At 39.9% G+C, this 20949-nt stretch overlaps 1 protein-coding gene across 1 annotated transcript in view; it reads left to right on the top strand.

The window, feature by feature from the left end:
* TPD52L1 (TPD52 like 1) overlaps positions 1-17228 on the top strand; it is a 99831-nt gene extending 82603 nt beyond the window's left edge. The window contains exons 4-8 of the mRNA XM_060030544.1: positions 3571-3672; positions 7386-7400; positions 9008-9046; positions 11620-11680; positions 16614-17228. Coding sequence (XP_059886527.1) covers positions 3571-3672; positions 7386-7400; positions 9008-9046; positions 11620-11680; positions 16614-16742 — 346 coding nt within the window. The 3' untranslated portion in view covers positions 16743-17228. The remainder of the gene's footprint in view (positions 1-3570; positions 3673-7385; positions 7401-9007; positions 9047-11619; positions 11681-16613) is intronic.
* The last annotated feature ends 3721 nt before the right edge of the window (positions 17229-20949 follow it).

Here is a 20949-nt window from a genome sequence, read left to right as displayed (position 1 = left end):
ATAGTTACCCACTGATGGCAAATTCAAGTTTTGCTTTTTAGAACTTCCTGGAATTTTTTTCCTGAATGTTTTCCATCTGTGGTTGGTTGAATGCACAGATGCAGAACCCACAGACGCGACGGGCTAACTGTACTTCTCCCTGACTAGCTATTTTTAAATGAAGCCATTAAATTTAGAATGTCTCACACACACACACACACACACACACACACACACACACACACACAAAGTGTTCAAAAGCCACTTCTTACCTCAAAATTCAAAGCATTCTCAAATATATAAAAGTTAAATTACGTGGAAAGTTTACAAGTAAATTAAATATTTGCTTTAATTGCAAGAAATTCCTGAAAGAAATGCAGGACCAACACAAGAAGGAATTCTCTAACTGGTACCCAGTCCCAACCTCATGCAAAGACCACAGTGTGACAGAGTAATTTTTTACTTTTCCCTTGAGTCACCTTTCAGGCCTTACAGATGCAGTACTGAGTGGATACCCGATTGACTGTCTTCCCTTGGCCTTCCTTGATTCCCTCTTCTGTGCCCATTTCCCCCCAGAACCCAACTCTGTTCCTCTGACACTCACTTGGCCAAGACCCCAGGTGAGTGATGATGGTGAATTGAACTAAGGCAGAGACCAGTAGAGGTGGTGAGACAGTAGACAGATTCGAGATCTGTTTGGAGGGCTGAACTAGCAGGGTCTCTTGACGGGTTGGCTATGGAGTGTGAAAGGAATAGAAGGGAAGAGAAGATACAAAGTCTCCTCTTTGGGTTATTTAATGGATTATTTCCTCACCAATATGCCTGAGAAACTTTTGCATAGGGAAACGTTTTCCTTGCTAATTAGAACTGAGCCTAATTCTAAATTCCAGTCCATAGTGCAAGACCATGTTTCATCTGTGTATAATATAGTGTCTTCCTCACTTCCATCATGTATGGATTTCATGTTTTACAGCCCATTTTCCATAGATCTGATTTTTGGGTGTTTTTTGGGCCATGCTGTGCAGCTTGTGGGATCTTAGTTCCCCAACCAGGGATCGAACCCACGCCCTCGGCAGTGAAAGCACAGAATCGTAGCCACTGGACCGCCAGGGGGTTCCCTCTACAGATCTGATTTCATGGCTGGGTTACTGCTTTGTGTAAACTTTGTCAGCATCCTAAAAATATAACTGGAATAGCAATTCCACATTTTTCTTTGTTTATTTGTAAATAAATCCTTTTGTTTTTAAGGCTAAAACTACTACCTTTAAATCTTTGTTTTAAAGGCTATCTCTATGCCTAGTTAATCCAAGCATCAGGACACTGCTTTGGGAACCTGTTTAGTAGCATGTTTCTTCTGAAGGATTCTCAGCGTGTGCCATTTCAAGATCACATCTCCTGAATTCTTGTAATAATGATGGAGGTTTCTATTTCTGGTCCACATTTAGTGCTATATTAACTGCCTTATCACTAATAAGAAGTTAGAGATTAATATTTTATTTTATGTGTAATCTGCCTGCAATTCCATGATTTCACATGATCAGAAATATTCTCCCGCCATAATTAAAACCTAACATCCTATAGTGAAATGTAAAAAGAAAGTTGTAATTTGAATAACTGATATTTTTGTAACTTGGCAGCGAACAAAATTAAGCAAACATTCTAAAAGCTGTTCCTTTCTTTCATCTTCCCACTTCTCATTTGCTGCTTGACCCAGAGCCGTCTGGGGTCCACCTCCCCTAATCACATACCTCTCCCCAGAGACAAATTACCTCCCGTTCACCAAATTCTGCTTTGACCCTTTTTCCTGTCAGTCTTTCCCTATTCCCTAGAAAATGTCTGTTTAGTAAATGAATATTTGGTTTGGTTTTATCATCTAGATAATACTTGATTTTTACACTTCCTGAAAAACAGGCATTGTGTAAATAAATAACATACGGTGCTGATAATATCAGACTCATTCCTTCCTGCTAACAAAAAAAGAATAATAGAATACCATGTTAATAAAGTGATTTCAGTCCCAAGGAAGACCAAGGAGCATGTTTTAAAGCATTTGTGTAGAGTCTGATAGTATAATTAGGGCCGGATGATTTGTGGGAAGTGGAAGGGTGGGAGGGATAACGGAAGTTCCTACACAAGGAATGTCACAGGGCATAGACTTCTTAGATGTACCATATGCATGCAAGTGTTCTAGGCTAAGCAAGGAGCTTTGGGGGAACTTACCTGGGAAGAAGATGGTATGTGCATTATAAGAATTAGTTTATAGTGGGAAGCAGCCACATAGCAGCCGCATAGCACAGGGAGATCAGCTCGGTGCTTTGTGACCACCTAGAGGGGTGGGATAGGGAGGGTGGGAAGGAGACACAAGAGGGAGGAGATATGGGGATATATGTATGTGTAGAGCTGATTCTCTTTGTTATAAAGCAGAAACCATTGTAAAGCAATTATACTCCAATAAAGATGTTAAAAAAAAGAATTCGTTTATTTTTTAAAAATCAGTTGAACACTTTTTGGTTTGGTTTGTTTCAGTTTTATTGAGGTATATTAAATTAAATATAATACATACAACACTGCATAAGTTTAAGCTGTATAGCATAATGACTTGACTTACATATACTGTGAAATGGTGTACAAAACTTTCGGCTGATTTCTTTTTATTCCCTCAGGTTAGGTGCCTTTTGTTTTCTACTTTATTAGTTAACACTTAGAAATTTCCTAGCCCAGTGGATACACCACCGCCTTTCCTGTCACCATGCTCAAAACCTTAAACCAATTTATTCGTCTTGTTCCATTTGTCACTTATAACCTCCTGTCAAGTCCGTCCATTCTCTCTCTATAATCCATCACACTGCATTGTTCTTACTGTCGTGACTCCTAGTTCAGAGCTACAGAGGAGCTTCCTCTTTGATCATTGATTCATTCCTCTAATATTTATTAAGTTTCCCCTGTATCCCTCTGCCACATACTGGGGACACAAAGATGAATGTCTTCCTTGCCCTCAGGGAGTCAGCCTTGTGGGGACATAGGTTTGTGAACAGATCATTGCAGTACTATATTCCTAAAACTGTTTTAAAAAAAGTAACTATATTAAGATTATGCACCCTTCTTATTCCCAGCTCTAAGTATTTGAAAATTAAGTAACTAGTTCTATTTTGCCATTTTATGGTTACTTTTACCCACATAAGCAGTAAAAGCTTAAATTTCCCTTTGAAATATACATTTTCTAATTCGTGTTACCACTGATGGCTAGAGCTTTCATCGTCACTTCATAGAGTTAATACATCTCTTTAAGAATAACTCTCTACTCTCAGAGCAGTTCCACTGTTTGTGATTAAAGATCTGCACATTCAGATCTGGACTTATATTTGTATATTTTTCCTGAATTCAGATTTAATGGTCTGAGTTTCCCTCTGATGAGCGGCCACCAACCCATCCTCCCCAAACAATGAATAGAAACAATTACTTCTGTGGATCATCTTCCTAAATCTGGCTTGGAAAGGGAGTTTTCAAAGTCAGGAGAGAGAAGTACGATGAATGTTTTATGGGAAATCATGATATTATCTTTCTCTGTTTTATTTTTTGTTTTATTTCTAGCTACAAGAAAACACATGAAACTCTGAGTCACGCAGGGCAGAAGGCAACTGCAGCTTTCAGCAACGTTGGGACGGCCATCAGCAAGAAGTTTGGAGACATGAGGTACTGTGGGAAAGAACCACGGGAATGGGGCTAAGCCTTTGGCTTTCTGAGAGAAGGGGAGCATTTTATATATATATATATATATATATATATATATATATATATCAACTGGTCTTCCTAACACATCCTTTTTTTTTTAAGTTGGATTAAAATTTTATGTGGCTGATAGTATTGGTGACTGAGATACATTTTTATATTGGGACACTTTCTGCCTGAAGGTCAGCTTAGTGGGCCTGGTCCCAGAGATGCCCTTTCCACTAGGACCCGACCTAGTAGAAATAGAAGATAGAGGGTGCCTTTAATCACCAGTAATAAGGAGAGATTTCAAAAGAATGCAGCACACACTGAATTTTAATCACTGTAATTTAAACAATAAGTTAAAATATGCCTTCAGGGAATATTCTCTGATAAACTATTCTTGGTTACATTTTTGTATATATCCAACTAGTACATGTATTTTTTCTATGCTAAATGCATAGTTTATTCTTTTATTCTAAAAAGGTACCATATAGTGTATGCTCCTGGTAGTATTCTTTCTTTACTTTAGCAATATATTGTGAATATGTTAATAAATGTTTATTGCATCTTCATTTTTAAAAAAATTATTTACTTATTTTTGTCTGCATCGGGTCTTTGTTACTGCACACAGGCCTTCTCTAGTTGCGGAGAGCAGGGGCCACTTCTCGTTGCGGTGTGCAGGCTTCTCATTGCGGTGGCCTCTCCCGCTGCAGAGCACGGGCTCGAGGCTCAAAGGCTCAGTAGTTGTGGCTCATGGGCCCAGTTGCTCCACGGCACATGGGATCCTCCCGGAGCAGGGATCGAACCCTGCTTGTCTCCTGCATTGGCAGGTGGACTCCAAACCAGTGTACCACCAGGGAAGTCCTTACATCTTCATTTTTAATGGCTGTATTATCTTCCAGTGCGTAGCTGTAGCAAAATGTTTAAACCAGTCCCTTTGTTCATTTTGGTTATTTTCAGTGTTTGTTATATAAAATTAGGGTGAATATCAAGATATTGAACTGGGAACCAAATGACCTCACTATAGGCACCAGGAAAACAATGTAGTATTGACCATTTTTATTTTTCATATTATGTACTAGGAAGTTCTCTTACATAGAGTTGTTACTCTCATTTTTTTTGCTTGTTTAAATACCTCTCATAGTTTATTTTGAATTTGGCTGATATGTTTAGGAGATTTTTCGTATAAATCAATATCATTTTTCTCTCTAGAAATCAAATTCACTTTTTAAAAACTTCTCAAGTACATTTTATATTTCTTCTTTTTTAAAAATATGTGTGTATTATTTTACTGGATTCTTAAACTATTGCTTTCTTTGTTACCCTGCAGCTTTGATACCTAGAGGCAAATATTTATATCTTTGTGTTTAAGTTATTTTTTGACGTCAAAAATTACTGGATTGTGCCCCAAATTCATGCATCATCTTAACAACTTGGCATTCATGAGGCTAGAGTTAAGTAAGTACATGTGCATGAATCTGAGTACATTGCTTTCTCTTCATTTTTGCTAATAAAGCAATAACAAAAAGCAGTTAAAATTCTTCAGAGGCAGTGTGTGATGAACGGTAGATATTCTGGATTATGAATTAACCCTAACTTTATTATATAAAAATTTGCAGTCATTTCAGTGGCATTAAAACATTTATCTAAACTAATTAAATAACTCCTTAAAACAGGAAAGACCTTATCACCAGTTATATCCAAGAAAATATATTTTGTCACGTTTATAAAGTTTGTTCTCCACATACTTAGTTGAAACCTTTCACTTGAACACTGGGATTCAGTGGCATAATACTGCCGACTAGAATAGTGTTTCTCTAACGGTAGCAGACCTTAGGGACACCTCTGAAGCTTGACAAATGCATATTCCCAGATTCCACCTCTCTCTCCAAGGTTGCACCTCAGTAGGTCTTGGGTGGCGTCTGGGAATCTGTGGCTGTTCTCAGTTATAAATGGGGATAAAAGTAACAACGTCTTCAGTTTATTATACAAGTAGCAAAAGAGAGCCTGCTATGTATTAAGCACTCAATAAAGCCAGTTTTTACCTTTACTAAGTGACTGTCTCAGTTACAAGGTGACCCCACAGGACTGAAATTGGGAGAGTCCGTGAACAGGAGTGCAGTGTGTTTCATAAGTTGTAGAGAACGAGGACTGTGTTTCACACGTGCAGCATGTTGACATACTCATGTTCCTACAAGAGCTGGGCATGATATCAAGGTTGTGTTGACTGCCTTTCCTCCTGTTTCAATGTGGCTTTGTTTTAGCACAATGGATAACCTGTTTCCCAGGAGTTCCAAACTTTTCATTAATTATTGCTCTGTGTAGAGGATACAAAACTTCCATTACAAACTGTGGCTAAAAATATTGGGAAATGTAGTCCACATTCAAATATGGGCCTGTAATAGTTTGTAGACCTATATTTTCAGGCCTATATTTTTCTCAAACTATAATATTTAACATTTGAAATAAATGAGGATAACTCTCTGTGAAAGCAAAAAGTTTTACAAAGAATTGTTACTTTTATACTAGAACAAGTAATATATGTAAAAGTCATATTTGAAAAGTAGTTAAGTTTAATATAATAATGATTCTCAAAAGAGAACAATTAGTAAGTTTTAAATTTTTCGTTCAAATTAATTTGCCAATTTATAAAATGATAGTGGGGAAATTTTAAAATTTTATCACAGGCATTTTACTTTGAACCCCTTTTCAGTTTGAAAGTATCATATTATTTTATATTTTTTTGGTTATACCATAAAATTCTTTTGTGAATTCTGGGAACAAATTTCTGAACTTCTTCAAAAAGATTGACAGAAAAATTCAGATACCTGAGAAGAAAAACAGTACCTCTCAGTTTTGTGGGGTTTTTTTTTTGGTTGTTGTTGTTGTTGTTGTTGTTGGCTGCACCGCGAGGCTTACGGGATCCTAGTTCCCCGAACAGGGATCGAACTCTGGCCCTTGGCAGTAAGAGCTCAGAGTCCTAACCACTGGACCTCCAGGGAATCCCCTCTCAGTTTTTCTTTAAAATAATTAAAAGTTAATGCTTACAGGTTTTGAAAACCTAGAATTTGGGCCTTTTAATAACTGGATGAAAAGCGCTATGTTAGGATTTAATTTAGATGTTTTATAAAAATAAATAAGATTTCCTGAGCTAAGGTTCTCATTTTCTCCTGACGGCCACTAAGTGAAGGCCCCTGAGCCTGGTCACGGAATTGCTCTGACTTCTTCTCCACCTGTCAGGTAACGTGGTTAATAGCTACCTAACTAGACTGTTTTCTCTGAAGTTAAAATAAGGTCACATTTATGAAAGTACTCTGAAGAAATGCAAGCTATTAGAATCACTTTTATATTAATAATGTTGCCATCTTCTTGGGACTTCTCGGTGAATTTGTTCAAACTGCGTGTGATCTAGTGGAGAGGAAATCTTTGGAGGAGGCGTGTGACTTTATTAGAGAATCCAGCCACCTCTATATGTCCATGAGAAAAATAGTGAGAAGCACACATACGGTAGGTTGGTAAAGTAATTGTGAAGACATTAAAAAGTCAGTGTACTCAAAAAGAGTAACAAATGGGGTCCCCTCGTCTTTTCCTTGGGGCTCTTCAAAGAGGGGACAGTGGGCAGTGAGGCCGGTTCCTTGCATCCTGATGTGCTAACCCTGCTCCTGCTCTTCTCTCCTGTGCTGCTCCGGCTGCAGGTCTCACTCCATCGGGTAAGCGCTGCCCCCAGGGCCCTGCCAGCTCCCTAGCAGCTCCCTTCCTCCCCGGAGCCCCACTGTGGGTGCGCTTCAGCCAAAGACCAGGTCTCTGTTGCTGAGAGTGTTCACAACCAGGGAGAGTTACAGAGTATAGGGCACCTAATGCATTTGAATCTATTTCAGCCCCTGTGTATCTCACTTCTGAATCATTTACACGACTTTCACTTGCTGAGCCATCCCTCAGGAATCTCCTTCTGCATCATGCCTTCTTACACTGGCAAAGGTCCTTAGATTCAAAGAAGAGGAAAGTGGCAATTGCGAGTTGCGTATGTTTACGAAACTTTCAGAAAGTGAAGTCGAGAAACAGGAGTTTTTTCCTCTGGATTGTTGTGTTTTTCTGAATTCCTAGTAACTGTTACTTAGGCAGATGATTTACCTTCAACTCTCTGTACCTTCTGAAGTTGAAGAGGAGAAAGGCCACCGGAAGAGCTCAAATGTTAGCAAGTGTGCAACTGTCAGTCCCAGGTCTCTGAATTAAGCCTCCTTTTAGGTAGAATCTTATTACATGCCTTAAAAAAATTTTTTTTATTAAGAAAACTACCTGTATTTAAAGAGATGAATAATTTATAATGCTGATGAAGTTCTTTTAGTAATTCTTTTTTTAACGTAACTTATGAGGAAATATTTGCCTATGATTTCTAAATGGAGTGTCTAGGGTAAGACCGTAAGTATCCCCTGCACTTCTTTGTCCTTTTCTTTCTGAGTTCTAGTAAAGTGCCGCCCCTACTGATGACCTCAGTGGATATTGTTGGGGAAGGTGATGAGTCTGATCCCCTACCTGTTAGCTTCCTGGAAGAAGAGAAGGCCGGGACTGTGGTGGAAATTGGATGAGGACATGCTAGCCTAGGAAAATGGACCCCATTTTGCTTGCTCCCTTCCTGCAGCCTGATTTCCGAGTGGAACTCACGTAGAAATAACGGGCAGTCGATCAGAGGGAAGGCGAGTTAGCCGCTGTAGGATCAACAGGGTGAGAAGGCTGATGATCTTAAGAGTTCTCAGAAAAGTTGCTCTTTGTACCGGATGTCCTGGGATGGATGCAGAAGCCCTGCCACCATGTTGGACTGTGTGAATTGAGTTTACCTGGCATGTGTTTCCTTGATTGACTCATGTTAACTACACACAGTCCTCTGGAGTGCTTCTCTGCAATGGAATGATGAGCTTTCAGCTGCCTGGCTGTATGTGCTAGGCACTGCCCCTTGCCCCTTACTGTCTTCCTGAACAGGAGAAGGGAGCTGGACCAGGTGAGCATGTCCACTAGCTGTTGGGCTGACCTAGGGCAAACCAGACAGTCTCCTCCTCTCCTCCCTGGCCTACAGGGAACCTACAGGAAGTGAAATAATATGCAGCCATGGACCACCTGGTCTCCTTATTCCTTTGGAAGTGACTGTGGCCCATCCTACCCAACAAAACCAAATCTCATCTTGGTGGGGTGTGCAGGGAACACTTCAGATAGTTGAAATTGCTGTTTTGAAACTGTGAATAGGGAGTTTCTCATGTACTTATATTGTGCTATCTTTTTTTCTTTCTTTTTTTTTTCCCTTTAATCTGCTTTTGCCCTGAAGCTACTCCATTCGCCATTCCATAAGTATGCCTGCTATGAGGTAATCTGTGTAAATTATTTTACATAATATCAGTGTATAATGTGCATGAAGTGTTAACTTTATTGATACTTTGTGGGTTTTTTCCTTCTTTATGTAAAGGGAAATGCCATGACCTATCTTATGCTCTTTTCTGAGGGCCCTCAGGAAGAAAGGCTGACAACCCTGTATAAGTATTGTAGGTGTCATGGGCTTGGGCTATTGACCAGACGCACTGGGTTAAGTCCAGCCACTCTTGATTGGTGTGACCTGAGGGGTGAACTTGGCAGCCTTGGGAAGGTCACCTCAGTGACAGCATTTTCATCATGTTTAAAAATAAGAGGCTAGAACCAGCTTTACTGCTCTTCCCTTGGTGCTCCCAGGAGCCCTAGTGCTTCCTTGGGCTGCCCTGGTTGGGGCTCCATGGGAGGGGATCTAGTCTCTGGGACCCTCCCTCACTTCAGTCAGAACTGTGCCTCTTCTTCCTGCTTTATATCATATACTGTGGTGTGAATACATTCTAGAGGGAGTTCAGTTACTCTAAATGGTTTGAGCCCACTGAAGCCAAATTCTTTCCAGGGTCATTTGCAGTGCTACAAGTTTGTAGTTGTATATGACATGATTAAATCTGAATAAATAGTTTCTCCGTATTCCCCAGCATGCACTCTAGTGTAATTTGATTAGAGGAATGTCTGTTTTATATATCTGATGATGTCTCTTCTACACTGGGGTTATGTGGTTACTTTGGAAGTTTAACCACAGCATTTGATTTCCCTAATTTGGTGGTAAGTAGAGAGCATAGATTCAAGATGGCTTAGTTCATATTTGAATGACTTGCTGCCCCTAGAATAAGAGCACCAGAATTGAGCAGTGCAGCCTGCAGCTCTGAGCTTCTTTACTTGTTAAATTTTAAGTCTGGGTGTCCAAAAAAGCCTTGAAAAAAAAATATGGTTTTCCTCTGTGAACCAGGAATCCATCTAGTGACTTATGGGTCAAATGTATTCCTTGTGAGCTTGCCTGAAATTAACTTTAAAAAAAAAAAGGTTTTGCTCAACTAACATAAACCCTGAACCATTAGGCTGAACTGTCTGCCCACTGTGGTCCTGTGCAACTGATGGATGACAGGTAGTTAGTCATGTGGCCAGCTTGGCCAAATAAAACATGTAGTGGAAGTAAAGTGCTAATAAGTGTACACTTCTGAATCATTCTTTTCACTAATATTTCATCATGAGACAGGTACGGTGGAGGATTCCTCACAGGAATTCGACTCATGTTTGAGTCATATACAAGGTGTGATGCCATGCTGGGGCCCTCTGCACTCACCACTGTTACTTCATACAGCCTGGATGCAAATGCATTTGTGACCATCCGGAGCATCAGAGTCTTGGGAGACAATCCCTAATGAAGCCAAATTCATTCAAAAACATATCCTCTACATTAGTTTCCTCTTGATAGTATTAGAGCCATGCTACAGCCCACACCATACAGTGAAGCCCGTATTTTATAACCATCCGCCCTTATGAAGTTTCTTTAGGCCATTCCTCTTATTTTATTTCTTCTGCACTCGAGAGAATAGCAAGTGGCTTATCAAGTATAGTAACGTTCAGTTGAATTTTTTGACCTGAAAATGATGGCAGTCGTTGCTGAAAGCCAACATGAACACAAGATTTAGGACACATTTTTAATTCAGTTCCTGTTTCCTTAGTTGGACTTGGTGATATCATTTTTAATGGTGATGATGTCATTAACTCATAATGTCATGTGGCCAAATCCCGTATAGGAAACCAAAAAGCACCAGATAAAGATCTAAATCTTAAAGTTACAAGACGGTATGTAGATTATTTAACACAGTGAATGAGTCACAAATAAATTGTCGATAGACAGCAAAGGTTCTGTCTGGTAAGAACAAGTAAGTGTATCTTCTTTGGGAGGAAATATAACACGTGCCAATAGCACCATTTTGATCAAGCATTAAACGAGTAGTGAGTATATTTCAACCTAAAATAATGGGCGCACTGACTTTCAGAAACACTGCTTCCTGGATGTTGAGAAAATGCTTAGTTTTAAAACTTTAAAGTTTGAAAACATCTGAACCTTTTTTTCCTTTAGCTATTTCTGTCTTGTGTCACATTCACTAAAATAAATGACTTTTAAAATTCCAAGTGGGAAAACTCGAATGTGACGTTCTTCAGATAGACTTTCTATTGGTTATAAAATAACTGAGCTGGGAAAAGGAGTGTTACGATAGAAACAATTAATTAGTAAATGAAAAATTAAGCTATCACTCCTTTGACTCGTTGGAAATGATGTACGGTGCACCATGGAATTATTACAGTTGTATCCTTGCCAAATGCTATATTATTTATTCTATAGTTATCTATTTTACTTAGAAAAATTCCATGTCGGGTTATGGTTTCTGGATCTAACCTAGCAGAAGTGAAATAAATTTGAAAACATGGTTGGTGTAGGTGGCAAGTCAGCAACTAACTCTGGTGCAGAGGTGATGTTTGCAAGTAAGAGCAGAAAACAGGCAGCACAGCACGACTGCTAAGACAGCTAGGTCTTCGGAGCTGACCTCTCTTTTTTTGTTATTTTAGGAATTCTCCTACTTTCAAATCATTTGAGGAGAGGGTTGAGACAACTGTCACAAGCCTTAAGGTACAGATGAAGTGAATTTTGTGTCTCTGGGTTCGTTGAATCAGGACAGCTTAGGCGTTGCTGCCATTGGCTTCAAAGGCGGGGCTACCAGCATTTGAAGGCAGCACTGCACAGAGTCACTTTTCTTCACATATAAATCTATAAAGAAAACCAATATTGAATAGTGTTACTGTAGCCATACCAAGTTGTTTATATAAATAAATCATTCAGAAGTGAACTGTTCATGAAAGCGAATTGGGATTTGTGTTGATCTGTTCACTGGTTAGAACTCTTAATGCTATCCCCCAAGAAGCAGATATGTGATAGATGACTGTGGATAGGACAAAGGATCTGTGAACTCTGAAATCAGAGTGTAAGTGAAAGTTCAGTAACAGCTCAGAGCTCCTCTGGTTTGGACACGGACCAGTAGAAATGAACTTGGTTCCGTGCGCTGTCCTGCCATCCACCGCCCATCAACACCACTCGCCTACTCCACTCACGTACTGAGCACAGCACAGCGTGGTTATCATGGAGGGAAAATAAAGCTGAATCACAAAATGCATTATTTTGTAATAGTACGTTTGTTCCCTGGGTATAAACTGAAAGTATGCCTGTTCTATAGTAGGTGCTAAAAAAAAAAAAAAAATCATTGAATTTATTGTTTGAGCATAGATAAGTTAATGTACAGAGGATAAAAGAGCAAAAGTAAAATCAGTCTAGTCCTAACTGTATAGAACGTTTAAAACATGAAAAGTCATTGATACTACTAAGATTTTTTAAAGATACCACCTAAACTTAATTACATCTTGATATCATTATCACTATTTTACATACAATCCATTTCTATATTTCCCTATTACTAGGAAAATTAAGAATATGTGTGATCTTTAATCAGATCAAAAGCACATATAGGCTCGTGCTGATTACCCAGCTGCTTCTGAATCATATGACCCTCACATGTGCTGCCTGATGAGAGTCTGTGAGGGTATAAGTTATTCCTTAGTCGAGGTCTTAGATGCTCTTATTGATTTTGACCTGGAGGGTCTTTCCCCTTAGAAGAGGCTTTCACGTAGTCTTCTCTTTTCCAGACCTGTGATTAGGTGTTTAAGGCTCAAGAATGAAATTATTACTCAACATTTACCGTGCTTTCATTGATTTCATTTACCAGCAGTCTCTAGTTGTGCAGTTTTACTGCTCTGCCTGTCAACATTATCATTTATTTAGGGACCCAGAGGAGCCATTAAATTGCCGCTGTTTGTAGGAAAAACTTTTTATGGGTAGAGACCTGCAGTGTCACAGACGTTTCTCATGCCAGAATATCTAGTTTCAAAACAAAAGATTCCAAAAACCCCAGGAGTTAATTTCTCAACATTTGGTTCTCAGCCTTAAGACAATCCAAGAAGGATGGATTCTCTTGTCAAGTTCTGACATAGGAGAAGTTGTGCTTTTTAGGTTTTCTTTAGAAGAAGGAGGTATGAAGAAGCAAAAGAGGAATAAAGAACAACCTGTTTTCATTTGCTTTTAGGAAACTCTGGTTAGCTCACAGTTCATATATGAGATAAGTGTCTGGTCCACACTGTCAGCCTCTCACTTTTCTCACCGCATCTGGATGGAAGGTACAGAGCCTGCCTCCTTCCTCAGACATGCACAAAACTAACTCAGCCAACTGGATACTAGCCTGTGTCAAGACCTCCTGAAAGCAGATTTTATGTCTGCATGATTGTCCATGGGTTTAACAAGACTCACAGCCCACCCACCACCTAGTTTCTCTTTCTCTGCCCACACAGGCAACAAGAGAATAGCTAATAGTCATGCTGTGTGTCAGACCTCCCACTTCCTCAATAATTACAAACTTCTCATTCCTTTTTTTCCCTCCAGACTAAACAATAGATATTTAACCCTTCTGTGTATAGTTTATTTTCTGCATAGTTTTCTTTTGTGTTCTGAATCTTCTCCAAAACTTTTGTAACTTTTCAATCCTGAGGTTATTTCCTGCTGAGGGAATGACTCATGAATCAGTACAGATGAGTGAAATTCCTTGCAGGTCTATATGCTGTATTTCCACTCACACATCCTGCTTTAAGCTTGATTTTTCAAACACCACTTAGAGGGAATCGTGTTCATATTTGCGTTCTATTAGAAGTAATGTTCTGCTGTGAAGCGAGGTCCGTTCCTGCCATCTTTGCACACAATCTGTCACACCATCTGGCATTTGCACCCAATGGATAGTTCTTATTTTATACCCAATTGTGTAGATAGTTTGATTTCCCATGAAAAACTTGCCAGTTCATCAAAATCATATAAAATTTAGTCCTTTCTGCCTACATCCTTGTAATACATCAATGTATTACTTGACATCTTGGCTGGTGTCACCTGTACACTCAATAAGCACAATTTCTATTTCATCTAAAACAAGCAAACAGAAAACAGAATCAGCTCCTGTGAAACCATATTTGGAATGTTCTACTATGTTCCAGTGAATCATGAGCAACTACATCCCCCCTGACCGTTCTGCACCCATGTCAAGCAGAACATATTTTTAGTGCCCCTACTTTTTGGTGAGCACATTGTATGGCCTGAATTAAAACCATAAAAAAAGGTAAGATATACTTACTGTTTCTTTGTGTCCTTTCAACCGGATACTTTTATTAAGAAAGATCAGGAAGCCCAGTTCAGTAATTCAAATAACATTTTTTTGCAAAGAGCAGTTATAGTGTTGGGGACACAGTGACAACTTCTTGGATGAAAAACCATTTTGAAGGGAAGGGTCCGGGAGAAGCTTATTGTTCACATCTCTGCTTAAGGAGGTCCTTGGCTAAAGTATTGTCGTGTGTAGTTATTAAACCTGCATGGTTAGGAAACCCCTTTAGTCCACTCCTTTCTTGGCCAAACTGCTTTATTTCCAAGTGGTTTCCTCCCTCTTTATTTTTCTATTTTGATTTGAGAAATCAGGAACTAGAAGAGAAGAACAAAACAAAGCCCAGAAGAAAACATCAGTAATGGGTATTCACCTGATTTCAACACTGTGTGTGACTTCTATTGCTAAAGAGAATGCGACTAAAGAGGAAGATGGGAACTATTAATAGAGTTAATTACATTGAATTAACCTTGCCTCTCTCGGAAAAGAAATAACCATAGTGAACAATCAGATAGTTGAAACCAACCCCCTGCTTCTTTCCAGTGCTAAGATAGCACAGAGTGGAGGAGGAATCAGTGCTCTGTCCCTGAGGTCTGCAAACTAAGGTTTATGGGCCAGATTCAGCTGGTTGCCTATTTTTGAGCGGTCTGTGTGCTAAGAATGGTTTTCACTTTTTTTTAATGGTTAAAAAAAATCAAAGGAAGAACAATATTTTGTGATTTGAAAATTAAATTACATGAAATTCACATTTCACTGTCCATTCATACAGCCTGTATGGAACACAGCCATGCTCATTCACTTATGTATTGTCTTGGCTGCTTTCTACAATGGCTGATTTGAGTATTTGTGACAGAGATGATGTGGTTCCTAAGCCTAAAATATTTATAATCTGTCACTTTCCAGAATGAGTTTTCCAATCCCAAGCAGAGTGGAAAAATTCAACTTAGTAACTGAATTTACAGAGGCAGAGAGGGATTTTAGTGACAATGGGAGAAAAGTTCGTGTGTGATTTGCGATGGCTGAACTGCTTTTAAATCCTGGTTAAGGTTTTAAAAGGGCAGGCCAGGCAATTGGCAGGTACATTGCCCAGTGTGGTTTATGTCCTTGTGAGTGATCATAAGTGACAGTGAGGTGTAGACAGCATTTTGGGAAGAGCAACATCTTCTATACCTTTCTTTTCCTCAAAATATTTTTCCATATTGTTAACGGTTAAAGGAAGGCCGATGTGGCCATTAACAAGACTTGCATTAAGCATTTTGGACCATTAAATATTCTTTTGAGAGAACTTATAATACGGAATTTTTCAAAATACTTAACCATATTTCTTAATTATAAATTGATTTCTTCCTGACTATATTCTTTTTTTTTTTTAATTTTTTTAAAATTTATTTATTTATTTATGGCTGTGTTGGGTCTTCGTTTCTGTGCGAGGGCTTTCTCTAGTTGTGGCAAGCGGGGGCCACTCTTCATCGCGGTGCGTGGGCCTCTCACTATCGCTGCCTCTCTTGTTCTCTGCGGAGCACAGGCTCCAGACGCGCAGGCTCAGTAACTGTGGCTCACGGGCCCAGTTGCTCCGCGGCATGTGGGATCTTCCCAGACCAGGGCTCGAACCCGTGTCCCCTGCATTGGCAGGCAGATTCTCAACCACTGCGCCACCAGGGAAGCCCCTGACTATATTCTTATTAGCCAATAACAAGTACACAAAAAGAGAGCTTCGTAAAACATAACTTTGCATTTTAAGGTATATTCCTCCTATAAAGACAACTGCCTGGAAAGATGTGAGAGGAGCAGTGCTTAAGCCATGATTCATCTCCAACTCTCAAAGTATTAGAAACCAGAAATCATGTTCCATTGAGCCACTCTGCTTTTCAAGAGACATTTTCCGGAAATCCAGATTGCCTTGCTAAATCCCAAATGGAAAACTCAAGCTGGAGTCACTAAAAGGCATTCACACATTTGTGGAATTGGGGGAATTTATCTAATATCCCATTCCATTTGATTAAATCGGTTCTCTGGGTGAGTGAGTAGATGGTGCAAATCCACAGATCTGCATATGCCCCTGAAGGGACTGAGAATTTTGATGTAGAAGAGACAGAGAGTCACTAAATCTGTACAAATTAAAGTGTCGAGTCCAGTCGCAGAACCCAAATATGAATGATATCCTAGCCCGCTGCTAAAGGAAACTAACTTCTCTACATCCTTTGCATCCCCTTTCAAGAAGACAAGTATATTTGTGAACTTGAAAGCAATCGATCTTATTTTTAAAATTACAGAAATAACGAAATAACTGCATGTGTGTGTCTCAACCCGTTTCAGACGAAAGTAGGCGGGACGAACCAAGGCGGAGGCAGCTTCGAGGAGGTGCTGAGCTCCACGGCCCAAGCCAGCGCGCAGAGCTCGGCCGGTGGCCCCCGGCGGGCCGAGGGGGAGGAGCTGCAGTGCTAGGGCCCCGCCCGCGCCCGCAGCCGCCTCCAGGGACCCTGCCCTGCCCGCGCGCATCCGGATATGAAGACCAGAATCCCACTGGAAGACCCAGGCCTTGACCTTGTTCTTCAAATGGCTTCTCCTGAAAGTTTAATTAAATGATTTCCACTTGAATTTGTGTTGATGATGGACCACGTGACCATCACACTTTAGTATTCATAGATTGTCATCTTTTAAAATGTCGGCTCCAGCAGGTACACAGTTGGTCACGACCCTTGTTTTTTGTGTAATTCAACATATTTTCCAAACATGTAGCTATTAATTATTTGCTTCGATTTTTGCTTGGACTCCTGTACGAAGTGCATGTCTTTGAAGGCTCAGTGCCCCCTTTCAGTTCTGTCCACAGGATGGGGCTCTTTCTGACCGTCTCTAGCAGTGAATGGGATGACACTGAGAATTTCATCAAACTGCTTCCGATCTCCCTCGCCTACTTTAATTCCTTATGTTTATTTAAGCAATTAAAATAATTGATTTTAATGACTTTGAATTCTTAATTTCTTTACGTTTCAGTTCTGCTGATGACCTTGAAAGGTGGTAGGTATAATTCTGCAGATGCTATTTTAAACCAACTTCTGCTAATTTGGAAAATATGAGAGAGGATATGTAAGTAATTATAACCTCAACTACCTTAGGATGCTGAAACAATCTACAATTCTAAAATTCTCTCTAATCTACCTAGAGTAGTAGTTAACTTGGTGACTACTGAGTTAAGTAGGCAAGAGATAGCTGAAAAGGGAACTGCTAGAAAATGGGAGAAGCAGGGCTCTGCAACGGTTTCCAGTTTGCAAATTGCTCACAAGAATGAAAAAGCATCAATCAGTACAATCAGATTTCTGCAGTACCGTTTACCTTCCACATCATATGCTGCTTTTTTCTTCTAAATGGGAACATACATTTGTTACTAGGTAGCATTTGTTGTTAGTAGCTTCCTATAGCTACATTTTTTAAATGTACACTGTAGAATGTAGAATAGACCTACCAACTAAAAATTCACAATTTAAATAAGCAATATATATAACTATTATATATAAATAATATATAATCCATATAATATACATAATATAGATAGCAATATATATAACTATATTATATATAAATAATATATAATACATATAATATACATGATATAGAGAGATATTATGTTCATTGTTTTTTGTTTTGTTTTGCGGTGCGCGGGCCTCTCACTGCTGTGGCCTCTCCCGTTGTGGAGCACAGGCTCCGGACGCGCAGGCTCAGCGGCCGTGGCTCACGGGCCCAGCCGCTCCGCGGCACGTGAGATCTTCCTGGACCGGGGCACGAACCCGCGTCCCCTGCATCGGCAGGCGGACTCTCAACCACTGCGCCACCAGGGAAGCCCCATTGTTCATTTTTTAACTTATTATTAAATAGAAGTGGATATATGTAAATAGTGAAGTAAGACCAACCTAAAAACGTCCATTGAAGTTAATGCAGCAGGACAATCCATACACCTAACTGAAAATCGAACTGGTTCAGGGCCACGTAATCTCTGAGGCCTGAAATCTCAGGTGCAATAGGTGTGGGGCTATAAGCTTGAAGCAGAGTGGACAAAGGAGCCCTGCCAGTAGGAGCGTTGGCATTCTCCCTAATTTATCCTTCCAGCCTGCTGGTTGAAGCCAAACTGGCTTGTGACTGTGTTGCTCACCCCCTGCTACAGCGTGGCCTCGGTCTCTCTGTGACCAATCTGCAGTTGCCTGGTCACCTTTTGTAAACTCACTGCCATTGTTCTGATTGCATTCAGCACCCTGCATTGTATTAGAAAATGCAGTTATGTTGCTATAAACGTATTTTCATTCACCAACCCATTTCTGCACACAATAATCTCAACCCTACAATCTGAAAACACAGTATTAAAATTAGGTAGAAAAATAATCAAGAAAATTAGTGTTAATGCCTCAAAGCTAAAATAAAATAAAATAAATTTTATCTGTTTGTTTTATTTATTTAATTTTTTTGACTGCACCATGTCTTAGTTGCAGCATGCAGAATCTAGTTCCCTGACCAGGGATCGAACCCGGGTCCCCTGCATTGGGAGCATGGAGTCTTAACCACTAGACCACCAGGAAAGTCCCTAGCTGTTTATTTTAAACCATTCTTCAAAAAGTCTAATTTCATCAGTTTTTTAGAAACTATATTCACATCACCTCTATTAATTGAAAAGTTTGTTTTTAATTAAAATTATTCCCTCTCATCTGGGAGCGACATAATGGCCATGACATCTCTTTTTTCATTTTGTCATCGGATGTGTGAGTAGAATAATTAAATCCGTTTTTGGTTGGTAGGTCTCATCTTCTCACTGCTTACTCACTCAGGAGCTGCTCGTGTCTCCCTGACTTTGCATAGGCAAGTATGTCCCAACTTGACTGGCCGCTGAGTTGCCCTATTTTGTCCAGCTGGGCTTAGTTCACATGCAGTAGTTTAAAGTGTTCCACAAGTACTGAACAGTATTTGCACGCAATGGACATAGCCTTTTTCTAACAAATCAAAACGACTTCAGGTCAGGCCAGCCAAGTATACGAAATGCCACAACATGTATGATACCAAAAATGCATCTCAATAATTGAAAACTCCAATGTGAATTGTGATTACAAAATAAACTGTTTTTAAGTAAGCCATTCTGTAATTTAACCATTCATTACTTTTAAAATCCTGTTGCTTTGATGGAAAATATTCAGAAATTTACACTGCAAATTTATCTTAAACTCAAATCTCATAGACTATGACTATTGGTAGGTCATGTCAGCAAAGCAATCTGTATCTTTCCCTAAATTACACATTTTCTTATAAATCTGCTCTTGAACCATAGACAACAGAACAAACTGTCCTGATAAGCCATGCCACGTACAGTGGTCAACGTGAAGAGAACTCTGGGAATCTAAGCGGCTCTTCTGCCACAGTGCATTGTTCCAAACTTACCCATCAGCTTGAAAGTTGTTGAACTTCACTGTAAAATGGTGCATAAGGTTGTGAACTTTAACCCCAAGCCTCTCCTCTCCCTTTTTATTAAATTGGAGTGTGGATGGGTACAATAAAGGAAGGTGGTGATAAGGTTAAAAAGTGATTTAAATATGACATGTAAAGCAACTTCTTCAAACCTGGCGTTCAAATATAATTTCAAACTATATTTGGCAAAGTCTTACGGTTATTTTTGATAATCTTTATTTAAGAATGGTAAAATTCTTTATTCTGCATTTCTACTTGACTTTCAGTTTCTACCATAAAGAATATATATATCAAGGCAAACCACAAATAACATAATCCTAAGTCTCCCATAGAAATCATCCCCAATCTCACTTTGTCTATAAAGACTGGCAAGTTACTTAAATAAAAATGCTGGGTACAGAGGATGCTCTTCCCAAGGCACTTCGTTAGTCATTTATCCCAGAGCATACGTTACAAGATTTTAAGACGAACAGGTTGGCCATTCTGTTAGAATTAGTATTTGTCAGATATAAGGGCATTGAGAATTACGTAAGAGCTAGGGAAATGGTAGCCCACAGACAATGGGAAAAGAAGGAACTGTTTTGGAGATAGAACCACCCCCACCTCCACCCGACCCGGATCAGCCCCAGGGACCAGGCAGGGAGAACTAGCCTGAGGTGCCCCCTGCAGACCAACCCTTCCAGCTGCTCCTCTTTTTGAGTGCGGGGTAGTCTCTTCCTCATTACCAAGAGGTAACAAGGAATTGTTTTTGTTGAGTTCATGTTGGAGGTCATCAGGAGGATGTGACCACCAGCTGACCAGAGAGCTGGGCCCAGGCAATTGGAGGCTACTCACCCCCATCGCTGTGCGTGTAATGTGTGTTCCACCTACCATTCCCACACTAGGAGCTGTTTCAGGAAGCTGCCTTGTGACGGCAATGGTTGAGACCATCTGGACGGTACACATGACTGACTGAAGCCAGTTAAAGCTTCTATATAAACTCAAGAGTCTGACAGGCGAGTGCAGAGATCTTGTCTTGAGGCCGCCCCTGACAAGCTGCATATGTAAGTTGCCTTGCTTATGAACTGGCCACCTACTAAGCTGGAGTGGCTGCCTCTTCTGCAGTCTCGCCTTGCCCTCCGCGTAGGGGAGCCGGTCTGCGAACCAACAGTTCAACCCAAGAATAATTATTTACTCGGCAACATAGTTCTAGGGTTTGTTATTCAGA

The sequence above is a fragment of the Delphinus delphis genome, chromosome 14, assembly GCF_949987515.2.
Source record: "Delphinus delphis chromosome 14, mDelDel1.2, whole genome shotgun sequence".
Taxonomy (NCBI): Eukaryota; Metazoa; Chordata; class Mammalia; order Artiodactyla; family Delphinidae; genus Delphinus; species Delphinus delphis.
Note: the sequence above shows the minus strand (reverse complement) of the source record. Positions and strands in the feature narration are given on the sequence as shown.